The sequence below is a fragment of the Procambarus clarkii genome, chromosome 66 (assembly GCF_040958095.1).
Source record: "Procambarus clarkii isolate CNS0578487 chromosome 66, FALCON_Pclarkii_2.0, whole genome shotgun sequence".
In the NCBI taxonomy this organism is placed as follows: domain Eukaryota; kingdom Metazoa; phylum Arthropoda; class Malacostraca; order Decapoda; family Cambaridae; genus Procambarus; species Procambarus clarkii.
Window position 1 is genome coordinate 31171997 of NC_091215.1, and position 20553 is coordinate 31192549.

General features: G+C 42.9%; 1 protein-coding gene across 2 annotated transcripts in view; it reads left to right on the forward strand.

Annotated features, from left to right (window-relative positions):
* Positions 1-20553, forward strand: part of dnc (phosphodiesterase dunce) — a gene marked incomplete in the record, with an annotated part of 535642 nt that overhangs the window by 174840 nt on the left and 340249 nt on the right. For both annotated transcript variants that reach the window (XM_069310042.1, XM_069310041.1), the window contains 2 exon segments: positions 6134-6313; positions 10781-10840. In XM_069310042.1, the coding sequence (XP_069166143.1) occupies positions 6134-6313; positions 10781-10840 (240 nt within the window).

A 20553-nucleotide genomic window follows, 5' to 3' on the forward strand; every position in this document is an offset into this window, starting at 1 on the left:
GAAAATAGATACGGAGGAGTTATCGGTATGGAGGATTAATTTTTTGATTGTTGTCGCCGGAGGCGGCTAGTTTATTGTGCACCCCATACTCATCCTGTGAGCGGTAGCGCAAAAAGCTTTACAGAGGGCACAAAAGGTCTTTATCACACTTCATCGGTGTGGAGGATATCTGTATCATCCTGTGACCAGTTCCTTCCTCTGATAGCTCCTCCAGTGGTGTTTCTAACAGCTATATCTTCCAGTTTGTGTGACTAGCACCCGTGGTGCTATACCTGAATTTACCTGAGGACCACTAACACTCTAGTGGCCTCGACGAGAACAGGAAGCCAGCGGCTTCTCAAAGGTCCTCCTATTTGTACTGATGATTTTTTCTAGCTGGATTTTAAAATTCGGCAGAATTTTGCCATTTACGGCTTCGACGGGTAGGCGGTTTGATGGGTACATTATCATGTGGGTGGCAAAGCACTCCGGTTTTCACTCCCACATTGTGGCTTGGTGAGCTTGAAGCTGTTGCTCCTTGTTTGTGTTACATCTCACTTTTAGAAGTTGTTGTCCTGGTCAACATCTTCTAATTTGTCCGGTATTTTATTTGTCGATGAGATCTGCCTAGTCTGTAGTGTTGTTAGCCCTGTGACCCTCACCCTGTCTTGGTATGTGAACTGACTTGGTTCTGGAATTACTTTTGTTGGCCGGTGTTGCACATGCTTGGATGCAGTAATCCAGGTGGGGGCGTACCAGAGATTTATACAATTGAATAACTACGTTCTTGCCCTTATTGTCTAAGGTACCCTTGATTATTCCTTGGGTTTGATTACCTTTTTTTCACTGCTGCTCCCACTTGTGTAACTTGACAAATTTGCTTAATTTTATTTTGTGTTGTTTGATGCATTAGTAGTATCTTGAGGTTATCTTGAGATGATTTCGGGGCTTTTTTAGTGTCCCCGCGGCCCGGTCCTCGACCAGGCCTCCACCCCCAGGAAGCAGCCCGTGACAGCTGACTAACACCCAGGTACCTATTTTACTGCTACGTAACAGGGATGTTACCTAGGTAACAGGGATGTTACCTAGCTGGATGTTACCTATATATGTTCATACTAACATTATAAAATTCACATTTAAAATATAATATAGTGGTTCACTTAGCTATTCGATACTGTATATTCTCGTTGTGCTTGTTATATATCCTGTCTGGCCCGCTCACTGGCCCTCCCTGCAGCCTGTGCTCGCCAGTGTTCCCAACGTCAAGAAACTGTCGTACTAAAGTGCCCTTATCCTAACCTACCAGAGGACCCAAAACAGAAAACGGGACAGTATGTCACTTTCGCGAGCCGCTACCATTTTCTGATACGACGATTTTTGGCTTTATCTTGAGGTTATCTTGAGATGATTCACCCAGGTACCTATTTACTGCTAGGTAACAGGAGCATCAGGGTGAAAGAAACTTTTTGCCCATTTGTCTCCGCTTCCACTGGGATCGAACCCGGAACCTAAGGACTACGAATCCGAAGCGCTGTCCACTTAGCTGTCAGGCGCCCTTAAGTAGAGTATACGTCAAAATGCGACGTTCTATCAGGAGGACGGGTTGATCTGAGGGGAACTGAATGTTGGTTGGTTGTTGACACCAACATTATTAGCCCCAAGAATTATTAGCACCAAGAATTATTAGCATATATGTTAATAATTCTAGAACACTACTCTCTGCTGATTAATAATTTCCCACCGTTTTTGACTGGTCTTGGCTAATATTTAACTCATTAAACTGGCCTTTCGAGACTTATTTCCAGACTCTTAGATATAAAAGTCTTATTTCCAGAGTCCAGTTATTTCTTTAGGTAACAATTGCCACTAAGAGCTACGCTAGCACTGGTTCTTGAACACCAACACTTCACTCCGTTGACTGCCACTAAGTGACAGTATTATGAGTGGCAGTATTGAACTCATAAGGCCAAAGTGACGTTAGTTTGATGCTCCAGCACAGCGTCAACACTTCATATGTTAGTCGGCCACTTTACAATGCTATCTTGAGGTTATCTTGAGATGATTTCGGGGCTTTAGTGTCCCCGCGGCCCGGTCCTCGACCAGGCCTCCACCCCAGGAAGCAGCCCGTGACAGCTGACTAACACCCAGGTACCTATTTTACTGCTAGGTAACAGGGGCATAGGGTGAAAGAAACTCTGCCTATGGTTTCTCGCCGGCGCCCGGGATCGAACCCAGGACCACAGGATCACAAGAACAGCGTGCTGTCCGCTCGGCCGACCGGCTCCCTAGCAATACTTTTAGAGTCCCATGAAATCGGACTCTAAATTAGGATCCTTAAATCTCACCATGTGAAATGTGTCGCGTGATCTCTCGGCCACAACAAGAAAATAATTGTTAAATATGTTGACCAGACCACACACTAGAAAGTGAAGGGACGACGACGTTTAACCATTCTCACAATCGACTTGAGAACGGTCCCAGGACGGACCGAAACGTCGTCGTCCCTTCACCTTCTAGTGTGTGGTCTGGTCAACATACTTCAGCCACGTTATTGTGACTCATCGTCTGGGAGATTTGTTAAATAGTTTGACTTGAACTGAATGATAAACTGTACACTGTATTCGTAATACATTTCTGACGGTTAAGCTTTATTAGATCATTTATTAACTGTATTATTGACTTCACTTGCCATTCAAAATATTATTTGTTTACAACTCTTGTAAAAGTTACATTAAGCAGTTATATGTTGGTTTAGGGACACTATAAATACTAGTTTTAAATCCTCTAAATTAGGTTTTTTGGTTAAATAGAAGTTTAGACGTATTCACGTCTGACGGCCACTAACCTGAGGGTAGTGGCCACAACGAGGACAGGAAGCCGGCGGCTTGTAGAAGGTCCCTCCGTTATATGTTATTAGTTTTGTAGGGTTAATTTGAGTTAAACTAAGTAGGTTAGCTTGGTTATATCGTTTAGGATGAGTTTGGCATGATTAGGGTGGATTGAGTTAAACAGTTAAACTGGGTAGTTTTAAGATAGTTAATGTACAAATTAACCCGTATACTTAAGTATACACCAAAAATATTGATATTGCATCGTATAGTCACGTTCTCTCTGACGAAGAGAAACATAGAAAACGGACCAGCTCTCATCTGTAACTTAGCCATATTTTCTATGCAATGTCATTCACGTATACAAAAACGGCGCCATTCATTGTAGTATTGAACTTGTAGAAAGTGAACGCAGTTTTCTTATTGTATAAAAGTAATCGTGCTACGTCAGTTCTACTCTTTAAACAAACCTAACCTATCCTGACCTATCCAAACCTAACATAAGTTCGGGGTTCGAATTCTGGACGGGACAGAAATGGTGGGCACATTTTCTTTAAGGGACCTGCCCGAAACGCTGCGCGGACTAGTGGATTTACAAGAATTTTATTACTATGCTATGTATCCTCACAATCCCAATGTACCTTCTTGTATATATAAGTAAATAAATAAATAAGAAAAGTTTACTTTTAATTTACTATTCATACCACGTGGGGGTGTATATGACTGTTTAGTTTATAGAGTTAAGAAGTGCCTCTGCTAGTGAGACAATAGTGTGTGTGGACTCATTATATCAGAGACCAACACCAAGGTTATCTTGAGATGATTTCGGGGCTTTAGTGTCCCCGCGGCCCGGTCCTCGACCAGGCCTCCACCCCCAGGAAGCAGCCCGTGACAGCTGACTAACTCCCAGGTACCTATTTACTGCTAGGTAACAGGGGCATTCAGGGTGAAAGAAACTTTGCCCATTTGTTTCTGCCTCGTGCGGGAATCGAACCCGCGCCACAGAATTACGAGTCCTGCGCGCTATCCACCAGGCTACGAGGCCCCATGTGCTTGACCCGTGCTTTACACACTCTTCTTGAAGGGTCTTGGAACCTTGGAAGGGTCTCAGTAGTACAGTCGGGTTCGTTCTCGACGCACAATCGAGAATTCCGGGTTCGAATTCTGGACGGGACAGAAATGGTTGGGCACATTTCCTTTCACCTAATGCGCCTGTTCACCTAGCAGGGCGTAGGTATTCAGGAGTTAGTCAGCATGTTGTTGGGTCGTATTCTGGGCGGGGTCAGTAATTGGGCCCCGACACAATGAATAATATGGTTATTAAACCTATTATTTTCAATGTCAGTGGAACAGGAACTTTGGAGCCTGGTGATTCGTACAAGTATAGATTGCAATTGGAATACAGTCTCCAATACAATGCAATTGTACAGTCTCCGTGGTGTAGTGGTAAGACACTCGCCTGGCGTTCCGCGAGCGCTGTCATGGGTTCGTATCCTGGCCGGGGAGGATTTACTGGGCCTCTGTAGCCTCTGTTTAACGCAACAGTAAAATGTGTACTTGGTTGTAACAACGATTCTTCGCGGCGGGGATCGTATTCCAGGGACCTGCCCGAAACGCTACGCGTACTAGTGGCTCTACAAGAATGTAACAACTCTTGTATATATCTAAAAAAAAAAAAGAATAAACGAGCGAATCGTAGCCGTCGACAATTGGTAGCGATAGTTCTGACATTGTTGTAATCGAACCATATCTTGAGGTTATCTTGAGGTGATTTCGGGGCTTTTTAGTGTCCCCGCGGCCCGGTCCTCAACCAGGCCTCCACCCCCAGGAAGCAGCCCGTGACAGCTGACTAACACCAGGTACCTATTTTACTGCTAGGTAACAGGGCCATAGGGTGAAAAAAACTCTGCCCATAGTTTCTCGCCGGCGCCTGGGATCGAATCCAGGGCCACAGGATCACAAGTCCAGCGTGCTGTCCGCTCGGCCGACCGGTTCCCATCTGTCTTGAGTATGTTTGTACAGATGGTGCTTATTTTTATCGTTGTCTCCATCTGATAAGTGTGATCAGCTGTACGTTCTTGAAAGGCTCTTCCTTCCCCCACTCACAGTCAGGGAATCCCGAGCGGCACAGATGTGGTTTGGCACGTTTCCTTTCACCTAATGCGTCTGTTCACCTAGCAGTAAATCTTTTAATTCAAATGGCTTCTTAGTGAACACAACGATGTAATTCTCATTAACTATGTATATGAATAGGCTTTATTTTAAATATTATTTATTCTCTATTATTAGGATTATTTTTACAATTTTTTATATGTTTTATTTATTTGTTTGTAAGAACTCGTGTATATATATTCTTGTACAGCCACTAGCGCACATAGCGTTTCGGGTAAGTCTAAGGACTTACTATTTTGAATCTATTAGAATTATTAATAGAATAGAATTAACTAAACTATTATCTAAATTATCTATTATCTACAGTCTCCGTGGTGTAGTGGTAAGACACTCGCCTGGCGTTCCGCGAGCGCTATGTCATGGGTTCGTATCCTGGCCGGGGAGGATTTACTGGGCGCAATTCCTTAACTGTAGCCTCTGTTTAACGCAACAGTAAAATGTGTACTTGGTTGTAACAAGGATTCTTCGTATTCCAGGGACTTGCCCGAAACGCTACGCGTACTAGTGGCTCTACAAGAATGTAACAACTCTTGTATATATCTAAAAAAAAAAAAAAAAAAAATAAAAAATAAATAGAATCCTATTTTTCCTGGGAATATGACTCCGCCAAATCGTTTAAAGACCAGGTACCCATTTTACTGTTGGGTACACAGAGGCTACAGTTAAGGTTTATATATCATTATTATATAGTGATATTCTTGTCGAAGGTGAAGGAAAGTCCCAAATATATGTTTTAAGTGTATTAAAAACCTAATTTTCGGATGACCTACATCCGAAAATTTGGGTTTTAATGCGCATAAATTGGGTCTTTCCTTCATCTAATTTATTTAAGCAATGCGGCAGTGTTGTAGTCCGTTGTTGTTGTTGTTGTTGTTGTTATTATTATTATTATTATACCCCAAACGCTGCGTGTACTAGTGACTTTACAAGATTGTAAATTACCAACCTATGTATTCTCACAAACCCAATGTACCTTCTTGTATATAAATAAATAAATAAATAAATAAATTATTATTATAAAGGGTATTTGGGCAGGAAAAAATAAGGTTTGAGTCACAGGAGATATCAACCTCTTGGCTCATGTTAGCAAAAAACTTTATTCCAATGTCATGTATCCATCAGTCTCACGTTCTGTCTCTCTCTCTCCCACACAGCTTCGACGTTGAAAATGGCACTTCTCCAGGCCGAAGCCCACTGGACGGCACCTCGCCCTCGGCGGGCCTGGTGCTCCAGAACTTCCCACAGCGACGGGAGAGCTTCCTCTACAGGAGCGACTCCGACTTTGAGATGTCCCCCAAGAGCATGTCCCGGAACTCCTCCATCGCTTCCGAGGGGTAAGTAATCCACTGTTGACGGGGGAGTTGGTGGGCTGTTGTGTTGCTGCTATACATTATAGGAGGTTGGTAAGTGTTTAGTTGCTGGAGGGTGGTTGTCTTGGTGGTGGTAGCTATGGTGGTGGTGGTGGTTGTGGTGATTGTAGTGGTGGTTGTGGTGATGGTGGGTGTGGTGGTGGTGGGTGTGATGATGATGGTTGTGGTGATGGTGGTTGTGGTGGTGGTGATGGTGGTTGTGATGGTGGTGGGTGTGGTGATGGTGGGTGTGGTGATGGTGGGTGTGGTGATGGTGATTGTGGTGACGGTGGTTGTGATGGGGGTGGTGATGGTGGTTGTGGTGTTGGTGGTTGTGGTGACGGTGGTTGTGATGGTGGTGGTTGTGGTGATGGTGGTTGTGGTGACAGTGGTTGTAATCACTGTGGTTGTGGTAATGGTGGTTGTGGTGATGGTGGTTGTGGTGACGTTGGTTGTGGTGACGGTGATTGTGATCACTGTGGTTGTGATCACAGTGGTTATGATCATGGTGGTTGTGGTGACAGTGGTTGTGTCTACGTAGCAACGTCTCTACAAGAGCAGGGTAAAAGTTCCCAACTGGAGGAAGAGTTGTGGTGGCGGTGGTAGCAATTGTTGTTGCGTATAGATCATAACCAGGGCTGTGCTAGTGCTTTGTTGTGGCGGAGGTTGTAAGTTGTATGTAGTTGTTGTTTTTGTAGTTGTGGTGATGGCCGTGTTATTAGTGGGAGTGCTATCATGTATAAAAGTTATTATCGTAAACAACTCCTCCGTGCAGCAGGAGTTGTACAAAGATGTACAGATGGAAATGTACAAATGTACAGAGTTGTACAGAATGTATATACAGATCCAGCTTGTCAAGCTGGATCAATAGAATAGTTTTGAAGTATTTGAGACTGGCAAGATTACAGTCAGTAACACAGGGAAAGTGGAGAAGTATTGACTGTAGATTAGAACGCAGCGAGAGTGACACAGAATGGAACAAATATTCCAGAATGGAACAAATATTCCAGAATGGAACAAATATTCCAGAATGGAACAAATATTCCAGAATGGAACAAATATTCCAGGGCAAGAAGAGGAGTGAACATTCAAGTAAGGATTGTTGCTGTCTAAGATTCAGCTACTGGGAACAACAAGTTCCAAGTAGCACGGGCTATGGTGAGCCCGTAGTGGACTTAACCTGGCACAGGAGCGGGGCTGTAACTGCCTTTCAAGTAAGGAATGGCGGTGTGTATACATAACTGAAAAGTGAGGCGCCGCTCCTAGCCTATCGAGGAGGGAGATTGCAACCCGTTCTCGCACCTACTTATAGTCAATATTGGCTTATTTAATAAGTGCATATGTGACATACTAATTGATTGTGAATAGTTTAGTTTACCTTGAAAAGCTTCATAGAAAACACCGACCTCACCTAACCTTCTTAGTATGTTAAGATAAGCATCTTAGTGCTTCTTAATTACAATTATTACTTAACCTATACTGTTGATAGATTAAGTAATAATTGTAAATAAGAAACAATAAGATCCTTATCTTAACATACTAAGAAGGTTAGGTGAGGTCGGTGTTTTCTATGAAGCTTTTCAAGGTAAACTAAAATATTCACAATCAATTAGTATGTCACATATGCACTTATTAAATAAGCCAATATTGACTAGAAGCAAGTGCGAGAACGGGTTGGCAGAGATTGTTATGTAATTAAGCTCCTATATAAACATTTCATGTGTCCAGGCTGGTTCACATCCTGCACCTGGTCGGGTGAGGGTCCTCACCAGGGGCCAGATTCACGAAGCAGTTACCCAAGCACTTACGAACCTGTACATCTCTTCTCAATCTTTGACGGCTTTGTTTACAATTATTAAACAGTTAATGAGCTCCGAAGCACCAGGAGGCTGTTTATAACAATAACAACAGTTGATTGGGAAGTTTTCATGCTTTTAAACTGTTTAATAAATGTAACCAAAGCCGTCAAAGATTGAGGAAAGATGTACACGTTCGTAAGTGGTTGCGTAAGTGCTTTCGTGAATCTCGAGCCAGCTCTTGTAGGCTGAGGACGATTTACGACTAGGAAATTATAGGAGTTTGAAAGAGGAGGGAACATTTTAGATTACGCTTCTCTCACTTTATTTCCGGGTGACAGAATTATTTAGTTTGCTCTTTTTCTTGATTTGCAGTTGATGGATTCATTAGTTTGCAGATGTTGAATATTGTAAGGCTATAATTGCTGATACTTTTTAGTTTGTCTCAAACATTGCAATATGAATTGAATCCATTGCTATGCTGTTGCTCTAAATTTTTTTTTTTGTTTCTTGAATTTCTTTGTGGTCATCCCAGAAATCAATAAGTACTTGATGGAAGCTTTAAACGTATGCACTTGAAAATTGTATACATGTTGAAATATACATATTAGTTACAAGGGCACTGGAAAATATAGATGAATGTGAGAGTATTTGAAAACTATAGAATGTCATTTAACTTTTGTCAAACAGAATAACAACACCGAAGAGATTTAGTTTAGGCCTAATGGCCTTGTTTGACTATGCGGATTATAGATATTGTTTATGTAAATAATTATGTAATTAGTAATTGCTGATTATGAGGAGAAAGCGCTAAGCCAGTAAATAGTGATTTGTTACTGATTATAATTAACAATAATACTACAATTACTAATAATAAATAAAGAATAATATATAACAAATGTAATGCATTAAAATATTAATTAAGAGCTCCTATAATTATAGCTGACCATGTAAATGTTAACTGTCTTGCTCAGGCGAAGATTCACATTGTTAATCTCTCAATTGTTAAGTAAACATGATTAAAGTAAGAAAAGATTGAAATTACTTGAGACTTCTGGAGTCGTGTTAATCTTTAAATATCAACTAAAAATATTCTGATAATGATTTAATTTATTAAGTGTTTGATATTAAATATATTTGCATTATAGTTTTTCATCCGCATATAATGAGATTCAGACAGCCAGTCATTATGACGTAGGGAAAGGAGTGAGAAGAGACATAAAGGAGGTGTATGAATGACAATGCCAGCGGGTTTTCTTCCTATTGGGGAGTGTTGTACATGCTGCTATGGCGGTATGTCGACTCACAAGATGAGTGACGCTGCCCAATACTGTCACTATGGCGGTGTGTCCACTCACAAGATGAGTGACGCTGCCCAATACTGTCACTATGGCGGTGTGTCCACTCACAAGATGAGTGACGCTGCCCAATAAACTCGCCCCTCGGGGCAAAATTTAAAAACATGTATAGTTCCCGAAGTGGCCGCGTAGGTGTCGCCCTATCTGCTTTGTTTACTATCTTGGTGTTTTGGCGGTAAATGTCGGACTGACTCAGCGGTAGTGATGCACGGGGCCCCGGGTCATAAACATGCTAACTCTCACACGCGCCTTTGGTCCAAAAGTGCTTGACTTTTCAATATGTATTTCGACCGAATCGCGTTGTGAAGTTAACTGCTTCTCACCCCCGAACCCAGTTCTTTGTTTATCTTGGTTGTTGTCACTTTGATTTATTGCTATCGAAAGGTTGTTGTTCTTTGTAGTTTGTAGTTTTTTCATGTCAATCACAATGGATATTTTGTACTTTACGTGTATGTGTTTATATATATATATATATATATATATATATATATATATATATATATATATATATATATATATATATATATATATATATATGTCGTACCTAGTAGCCAGAACTCACTTCTCAGCCTACTATTCAAGGCCCGATTTGCCTAATAAGCCAAGTTTTCCTGAATAAATATATTTACTATAATTTTTTTCTTATGAAATGATAAAGCAACCCTTTTCTTTATGTATGAGGTCAATTTTTGTTATTGGAGTTAAAATTAATGTAGATATATGACCGAACCTAACCAACCCTACCTATCCTAACCTAACCTATATTTATAGGTAAGGTTAGGTTAGGTAGCCAAAAAAAGCTAGGTTAGGTTAGGTTAGGTAGGTTAGGTAGACGAAAAAACATTAATTCATGAAAACTTGGCTTATTAGGCAAATCGGGCCTTGAATAGTAGGCTGAGAAGTGAGTTCTGGCTACTAGGTACGACATATATATATATATATATATATATATATATATATATATAATATTAAAATAAAAGGTGGTGTTTGTTTGTGTGACTTTTTTTTTCTTTAGTTTTAGTACCTGAAGTGTTGTATATATGAAAATATATTATCATTTATCTTAAAAGGAAAATTTTCCTATCTTAAGATCATTGTGCATTTTGCATTGCTTTTTCAGGAGTGCACTCTTACTTAGCCTACTTAATGGTAGCTTTTGTTATGTTAGTGGTTTAGTGGCTTTAATGGAACTGTGGATATTTCCCTACCCTTTCTTTTTTTATCTTTCTCCTGCATACTGTGTTCAAGGCGACGGAGGAGTTGATGGTGGTGGCGGCTAACTGTGTGAATATTTCCAGGTCTCGGGTTATGTTGGCCACACTAAGCGAGTCTCGCGGGGCCAATGACGACAAGCCGATGTGAGTCTTGTCTTCTGTCCTTCTCGCTCCCTTTGCCCTGATATAGCTCGGCACCTCCGCTCTCCCCTACACCCACGCACACTGCTTTCTCCACGACACTCCCACCCTGCTTCCTCTCCCCTCTCTGCTTCCTCTCCCCTCTCTGCTTCCTCGCCCTGTCTGCTTCCTCGCCATGTCTGCTTCCTCTGCCTGTCTGCTTCCTCGCCCTGTCTGCTTCCTCGCCCTGTCTGCACGGCTTCAGCCAATACCAGCCACGTCTCCTCGGCTACATATCTGCATGGTTGAGAGCAGGGAAATGGGATGTTGGGGAGGTTTTAAGATGCGTCTTGTTTAAGGCGCCAGGAGGAGGCGGCGGCTTGTGTTGGGTGTAGATGTGGGAGGGAACTGTAAGATGATCCAGTTATAGACTACAGGCTGTGTAGAGTAGGATTCGCTCAATATAAACTGCTTAGCCTGAGTGTAACCGCGCCTGCTTGCAGTAGACTGTAGTGTGTGTGCATGAGGGTCAGACTCGCTACATCTCAGGGAGGCTGGTGTGGCCTCACGGGCCACGTTTGGAGTGTGAGTATTGATCTGAGGTGTTGAGTGAGGATCAGATTCGTTCTGTCTGTGATCAGATTCCCTCTTACTGCTCTTCATCCCACAGCACCTGTTCCACGAAGCCAGTTTCTAATGACTCTCCTTCCACAGTTAATTATTAGCGAGACTAAATAACATGCTAACGACTCTCCGATAAGTTTTGTTCACTAATTGTATTGATTGAAAGTAGATCACGAAGCTTTGCGTCCACGTTGCGTATTCCTAATTCTGTTGTTGTTGTTGTTTTAGATTCTGCAACTATGAACGAAGTGTCCATGTAGCACGGGCTATGGTGAGCCCGTAATTGCTAATCCGTAGGTAAATATGAAGGTCCTAAACCCTATAAATGTACTTCTTATATTATTATTAGACTGCACTTGTTTACATGATGACACGTATCACTGACGAGGAGTAACTTACAGCGCTGGAACCCTCACGTGTATTTACAACCATGTCCTGTAAAGTAGACCATGTCGTGTTCACTGAAAATTATTTAACTGCTAAATGAGCTTTTTTGATACATTTAATTGCAATTATAAAATTAACAAATAATCTTCGATAATATATATTTTTAAATGCATATATGGTATGATCAATTATAATGAAGGTGCCGACAATATTGATTTTCTGACGAGTGAAAAAGCACGGTCTCAATTATGCCTTAGGCCCCCCGGTAACGTTTTCTGTAATGGTCCGCTTATATCAAATTCTCGAATCAACATTTTAATTTTTAAATAAGCTGAGCATAAAGTACTGCTTCTTTTTATTAATATATATACAACAGCAGGACATTTTTCACAGTCCATATTATTCTATTTATTTATAAGGAGTGACACAAAAAATTTGGGAGAAGTACAGAAAAGTCATCTGGACTTCAGGTAGACTCGCCCGACAGCCGTGAGAGACTTCGGGCAGGTGGTTTGTTTAGTAAATGCTGTATTACCTGTACCCTGCCACACGCTGTACCCTGCCACACGCCTGTACCCTGCCACACGCCTGTGCCCTGCCACACGCCTGTACCCTGCCCACACCTGTACCCTGTCTCACGCCTGTACCCTGTCTCACGCCTGTACCCTGCCACACGCCTGTACCCTGCCACACGCCTGTACCCTGCCACACGCCTGTACCCTGCCACACGCCTGTACCCTGCCACACGCCTGTACCCTGCCACACGCCTGTACCCTGTCTCACGCTTGTACCCTGCCACACACCTGTACCCTGTCACACGCTTGTTTAAGTTGCTAAAGATTCGCTACCTGGAACAAAAAGTTCCAGGTAGCACGGGCTATGGTGAGCCCGTAGTTTCCTCTCACACGCCTGTGGCCTCCCTCACACGTGTAACTGTCTCACGCCTGTACCCTACACCTGTACCCTATTCAATTTCCCTAGGCCTTGGCTCCCCTCTTCCCTAGCCTGTAGCTGACAGCTCCAACCAGCCACTGTTTCTCTTGGGCTGTGTTGGGCTGTGCTTAAACACTCATTCTGCAACCCGTCCTCTTAAAAATCACGTCGCTTTTCGCTCGTATGCGCGCTATGGCCAAAAGTGAACGTAATTTGAAATGAAATCGACTCACAAAAGTGATGTACTGTCCCGTTTTCTGTTTGAGTCGTCCGGCCTACTCGGAAAGTTTAGGAGAGGAAACTTTCAATTAATGTTTTTCATTAAGTTTTGAAACTTTATGAGAATTTCCTGCCCACCAAACCTACCAGAGGACCCTTAACTTACTGTTGTTAAAAAAAAAAATCCCAAATTTATTTTCATTTTCAAACCACATCCACTTTCGGCCATACGGGTAAACGGCCAAAAGCGACGTTATTTTTAAGAGGACAGAGTGCACATTAGCCCCGCATTAGACACTTGAGACCACGCTGCCCTTGCATTGCACTTACAAGTGCAACACACCGCACTTGCACCCTGGAGAGACAACTTAACAAATGCTTTCGACTGCAAGTTTGGCTCATGCTAAAGGGGAGTTACAGGTCACTCCCTGTGTTGACACCATCGATAGTGTCCGGAGAGCTGACTGTACTACAATTAATTTAGTCTCTAGCTGTATAGTTCTGATTAATTAAGGCACATGTGTGAATAAATTACCATAGATGGTAACTGCTTGGGTGTGGGTGCTTTCAACACCTGTTGTTCTATACCAGTGTTGAGGGAGCTAGTGCCGCTAACTTTCTCGCATAACTCACTAATCTCACCATGCAGAGCCATGTAGAGGCGCTGGCAGCTCTATCTACCTAAGCCCAACCACTTGAGGTGGACGGTAGAGCGATGCTCTCGCTTCATGCAGGTCGGCGTTCAATCCCCCGACTGTCCACAAGTGGTTGGGCACCATTCCTTCCCGCCGTCCCATCCCAAATCCTTAATCCTGACCCCTTCCCAGTGCTATATAGTCGTAATGGCTTGGCGCTTTCCCCCCTGATAATTCCCTTCCCTTCTCTCTACCTAATGGCTGCCAGCTGGTGAATGCTTGCTTCCTCTACACTAGGCCTACTAGAGGCCTACTAGAAGCCTACTAGAGGCCTAATAGTTGCAGTGATCAAACTTGGGATAAGTAGCTTCTAGTACTTAGTTAAGATAACTTACACACCATGTTATTTCTTGTTTAATTTTTCTGTATATTTGTTAATGTGTTTCTGATGAAAGGTAAGTTTATTCTGCATGTATATGTATACTACTTTTATTTGTCTAAGTTTTTTGGCATCATGTTAAGACGTGTGTCTTGTCTTCTTCCACAGATGTAAACCTTCATTGTATTGTAATAGGTTTATTGCAGCGGCTGGGTGTACATTGTTGTACAGCTGGGTGTACATTATTGTAGCGGCTGGGTGTACATTGTTGTACAGCTGGGTGTACATTATTGTAGCGGCTGGGTGTACATTGTTGTACAGCTGGGTGTACATTATTGTAGCGGCTGGGTGTACATTATTGTACAGCTGGGTGTACATTATTGTAGCGGCTGGGTGTACATTGTTGTACAGCTGGGTGTACATTATTGAAGCGGCTGGGTGTACATTGTTGTACAGCTGGGTGTACATTATTGTAGCGGCTGGGTGTACATTGTTGTACAGCTGGGTGTACATTATTGTAGGGGCTGGGTGTACATTGTTGTACAGCTGGGTGTACATTGTTGTACAGCTGGGTGTACATTATTGTAGCAGCTGGGTGTACATTATTGTACAGCTGGGTGTACATTGTTGTACAGCTGGGTGTACATTGTTGTACAGCTGGGTGTACATTGTTGTACAGCTGGGTGTACATTATTGTAGCAGCTGGGTGTACATTATTGTACAGCTGGGTGTACATTGTTGTACAGCTGGGTGTACATTGTTGTACAGCTGGGTGTACATTGTTGTACAGCTGGGTGTACATTGTTGTACAGCTGGGTGTACATTGTTGTACAGCTGGGTGTACATTATTGTAGCGGCTGGGTGTACATTGTTGTACAGCTGGGTGTACATTATTGTAGCGGCTGGGTGTACATTATTGTAGCGGCTGGGTGTACATTGTTGTACAGCTGGGTGTACATTATTGCAGCGGCTAGGTGTACATTATTGTAGCGGCTGGGTGTACATTATTGTAGCAGCTGGGTGTACATTATTGTACAGCTGGGTGTACATTACTGCAGCTGCTGGGTGTACATTATTGCAGCAGCTAGGTGTACATTATTGTAGCGGCTGGGTGTACATTGTTGTAGCTGCTGGGTGTACATTATTGTAGCGGCTGGGTGTACATTGTTGTAGCTGCTGGGTGTACATTGTTGTACAGCTGGGTGTACATTACTGCAGCTGCTGGGTGTACATTATTGCAGCAGCTAGGTGTTCATTATTGTAGCGGCTGGGTGTACATTGTTGAAGCTGCTGGGTGTACATTGTTGTACAGCTGGGTGTACATTATTGCAGCAGCTGGGTGTACATTATTGCAGCAGCTAGGTGTACATTATTGTAGCGGCTGGGTGTACATTGTTGTAGCTGCTGGGTGTACATTATTGTAGCGGCTGGGTGTACATTGTTGTAGCTGCTGGGTGTACATTATTGTAGCGGCTGGGTGTACATTGTTGTAGCTGCTGGGTGTACATTGTTGTACAGCTGGGTGTACATTATTGCAGCAGCTAGGTGTTCATTATTGTAGCGGCTGGGTGTACATTGTTGTAGCTGCTGGGTGTACATTGTTGTACAGCTGGGTGTACATTATTGCAGCAGCTGGGTGTACATTATTGTGTTGAGAGCAACACCGTGAGGGGGGGGTTGTTGTTGTCAATACTGCTTGTTGTCTCCATCTAAGAGTCGTTAGACTCTGGGAATTGGCACGTGTGTGTACTTAAGAGGGTGTTCAGGGTGAGTAGTGTGTGTGCATGTGTGTGTGTGTGTGTGTGTGTGAGGGTGTAGGAGATGAAGTCCTTTATGTGAGAGATGTGTGTACTTACCTAGTTGTCCTTGCGGGGGTTGAGCTTTGGCTCTTTGGTCCCGCCAAAGTGTGTGTGGAAGGGGGGGAAGGGGTTGGCACCGCCCACGCAATGTGATCCTTACTCTTGGCACATGACTGGAGTGCCAAGGTACTTGGAGTACTCCAGTAGACTGGAGTGCCAAGGTACTTGGAGTACTCCAGTAGACTGGAGTGCCAAGGTACTTGGAGTACTCCAGTAGACTGGAGTACCTTGTCAGTGACTGGAGTCTGCACTCCAACTTAGGCACACAAGTTTTACTGTAAATAAAAACAAGTTATTCATAAATGATTATTTAGCTGTATCGTGGGTTTTGTTTACAAATTTTGAGTCCATTTATCCACCGTGACACATGTACCGTGACACATGTACCGTGGCACATGTACCGTGACACATGTATCGTGACACATGTACCGTGACACATGTATCGTGACACATGTACCGTGACACATGTATCGTGACACATGTACCGTGACACATGTACCGTGACACATGTATCGTGACACATGTACCGTGACACATGTACCGTGACACATGTACCGTGACACATGTACCGTGACATATATACCGTGACACATATCGTGACACATGTACCGTGACACATGTACCGTGACACATGTACCGTGACACATGTACCGTGACACATGTACCGTGACACATGTACCGTGACACATGTACCGTGACACATGTACCGTGACACATGTACCGTGACACATGTACCGTGACACATGTACCGTGACACATGTACCGTGACACATGTACCGTGACACTTGTACCGTGACACATGTACCGTGACACATGTACCGTGACACATGTACCGTGACACATGTACCGTGACACATATACCGTGACACATGTACCGTGACACATGTACCGTGACACTTGTACCGTGACACATGTACCGTGACACATATACCGTGACACTTGTACCGTGACACATGTACCGTGACACATGTACCGTGACACATGTACCGTGACACATGTACCGTGACACATGTACCGTGACACATATACCGTGACACATGTACCGTGACACATATACCGTGACACTTGTACCGTGACACATGTACCGTGACACATGTACCGTGACACATGTACCGTGACACTTGTACCGTGACACATGTACCGTGACACATGTACCGTGACACTTGTACCGTGACACATGTACCGTGACACATGTACCGTGACACATATACCGTGACACATGTACCGTGACACATGTACCGTGACACATATACCGTGACACATGTACCGTGACACATATACCGTGACACATGTACCGTGACACATGTACCGTGACACATGTACCGTGACACTTGTACCGTGACACATGTACCCTGACACATGTACCGTGACACATATACCGTGACACATGTACCGTGACACATGTACCGTGACACATGTACCGTGACACATATACCGTGACACATGTACCGTGACACATATACCGTGACACATGTACCGTGACACATGTACCGTGACACATGTACCCTGACACATGTACCGTGACACATGTACCGTGACACATGTACCGTGACACATGTACCGTGACACATGTACCGTGACACATATATACCGTGACATATATATACCGTGACACATATACCGTGACATATATACCGTGACACATATACCGTGACATATATACCGTGACACATATACCGTGACACATAAACCGTGACATATATACCGTGACACATATACCGTGACACATATACCGTGACATATATACCGTGACACATGTACCGTGACACATATACCGTGACACATATCGTGACATATATACCGTGACATATATACCGTGACACATACCGTGACATGTATACCGTGACACATATACCGTGACATATATACCGTGACACATATGCCGTGATACATATACCGTGACACATATACCGTGACATATATACCGTGACACATATACCGGGACATATACCATGACACATATACCGGAACACATACCATGACACATATACCGGAACACATATACCATGACACGTATACCGTGACACACATACCGTGACATATACCATGACACATATACCGTGACACATATACCGGAACACATACCATGACACATATACCGTGACATAGGAGAGAGAAGTTTAGTCTTGTCTACATTTATCATCATTCAATAATATATTTTATTGTGTTTTCATTAAGTTATTTCGCATATTCTACATGTATACCCTCGTTGGTAATCTCCAAGCACTTGGAGTGCACGGTAGAGCGACGGTCTCGCTTCATGCAGGTCTGCGTTCAATCCCCCGACCGTCCTCCAAAATTGATAGGACTTATTGCAACTATTTTGTTGAATGTACACATTTGGAGCGTCGTAGACGACAGTGTTCACCTTTTGCACTATTAATTTTGTAGAGGGCACGAAAAAACTATTCTTAGGCCTAGCTCACGTACTTAAGTAGGCCTAGCTCGTGTACTTAAGTAGGCCTAGCTCGTGTACTTAAGTAGGCCTAGCTCGTGTACTTAAGTAGGCCTAGCTCGTGTACTTAAGTAGGCCTAGCTCGTGTACTTAAGTAGGCCTAGGTCGTGTACTTAAGTAGGCCTAGCTCGTGTACTTAAGTAGGCCTAGCTCGTGTACTTAAGTAGGCCTAGCTCGTGTTCTTAAGTAGGCCTAGCTCGTGTACTTAAGTAGGCCTAGCTCGTGTACTTAAGTAGGCCTAGGTCATGTACTTAAGTAGGCCTAGGGGCTGTGAATAGTATACACAGGGTTGGTTGCTTACCATCTGAACGAGTTTAGTTTCTTTAGTTACGTTTCCATTTTTGTACCAGTGAGGACGGTGGTATATTGTGATCGGTTGGTGTTCTGTCGCCAGATTAAAGCGGTTAAGCCAGTGGTGGGTTTGTGGAGGGTTAGGGTGGAGGGTTAGGGTGGAGGGTTAGGGGAGGTTAAGCCAGTGGTGGGTTTGTGGAGGGTTAGGGGAGGTTAAGCCAGTGCTGGGTTTGTAGTAGTTTAGGGAGGTTAATTAAGCCAGTGGTGGGTTACATACAAGACCTAAAGTCAAATTCAAGAAATAAAGTTCATAAATGACCTCCTATTAGAGTCAAACTCAATATTTGGGACATTCACGGAAACTCATACGAAAGATTACATGGATAGTGAAATCTGGATTCCAAATTATAATTTATTTAGATGTGATAGAGAAACTAGGTCAAATGGAGGAGTAGGTCTGTATATTAAAGAAGACCTGGTATGCACATAGCTACTAAACTCAACTATTGAGGTGGTAGAGGTACTTGGAATTAAGGTAGAAAAATTAAACCTAATTATTATTCTAATATATAAACCGCCAGATACTACGGTTGAGGAATTCACAGAGTAGATGCACAAAATAGAGAACATCCTTGTTAACCTAGCAAACCCAGCTTCAGATATTATCCTCCTTGGAGATTTCAATTTACCATTTCTAAGATGGAGAATACAAACACATATATCACAGCTGGGAATGACCCGGGAAATAACCAACCACAGGTCAGAGAACTTTTGAGATTCTGTGACAAATTTTCGCTCAATCAACAGATTACAGAACCAACTAGGAACGAAAACACACTAGACTTGTTATTCACAGACAATGATGAACTAATCAGAGACATCACAATCTCAGATACTACATACTCAGACCATAAGCTCATTGAAGTGCGAACCAGCATAAATAACGGTAGTAGGTCTAAGAGACCCAACAAGGGAGAAGGGAGTATTCAAATCAATTCAATTTCAACAATAAGAGGATCGACTGGGAAAAAATAAATGTAGACTATGCAACCATTCAATGGGAGACGATCCTAAGTGACAAAACTCCCACACAGGGAATAGCTCAACTAACAGCTGAAGCATACAAAGTCTGTTTGAAGCACGTGCCTGTGAGGAGGGGCAGAAAGAGGACCACTCTAGAAAGAGAACGCAGACGACTGTACAGGAGAAAGAAAAAATAACGGAAATGCTTAGGCAAGTAAAAGATATGTATGCGGCAGAAAGAACATCGCCAGCAGACGTTCAGCAGGCGACAACATCTTACAAGTAAAGCCTTGGCAAAAAATTATAGACCAGTTGCACTAACATCACACATAACAAAAGTTTTTGAAAGAGTGATTAGGAATCAAATTTCTAGTATTATGGAAAATAATGAGTTACACAACCCAGGACAACATGGATTTAGACCGGGCAGCCCCTTGTCTGTCACAGTTACTCAACCACTATGACAATCACAGGAGCCCTGGAAGAAAAGCAAAATGCAGATGTTGTATACAGAGACTTTGCAAAGGCATTCAACAAATGTGACCATGGGGTGATAGCACACAAAATGAGGTCAATGGGAATAACTGGTAAAGTAGGACGCTGGATACTCGATTTCCTGTCGAACAGAACACAAAGAGTAACAGTCAATCGAATAAAATAGTCCAAGCGATGTTAAAAGCTCTGTACCTCAAGGTACAGTCCTTGCACCACTGCTGTTCCTTATTTTCATATCAGATATAGACAAAATACAAGTCACAGCTTCGTATCATCCTTTGCAGATGACACAAAAATCAGCATGAAAATTACCTTGGCTGAAGACATTGAAAAATTACAAGCAGATATCAACAAAGTTTTTAATTGGGCAGCAGAAAATAACATGTTTAACAGTGATAAATTCCAGGTACTCAGATACGGCAAAAATGAGGATCTGA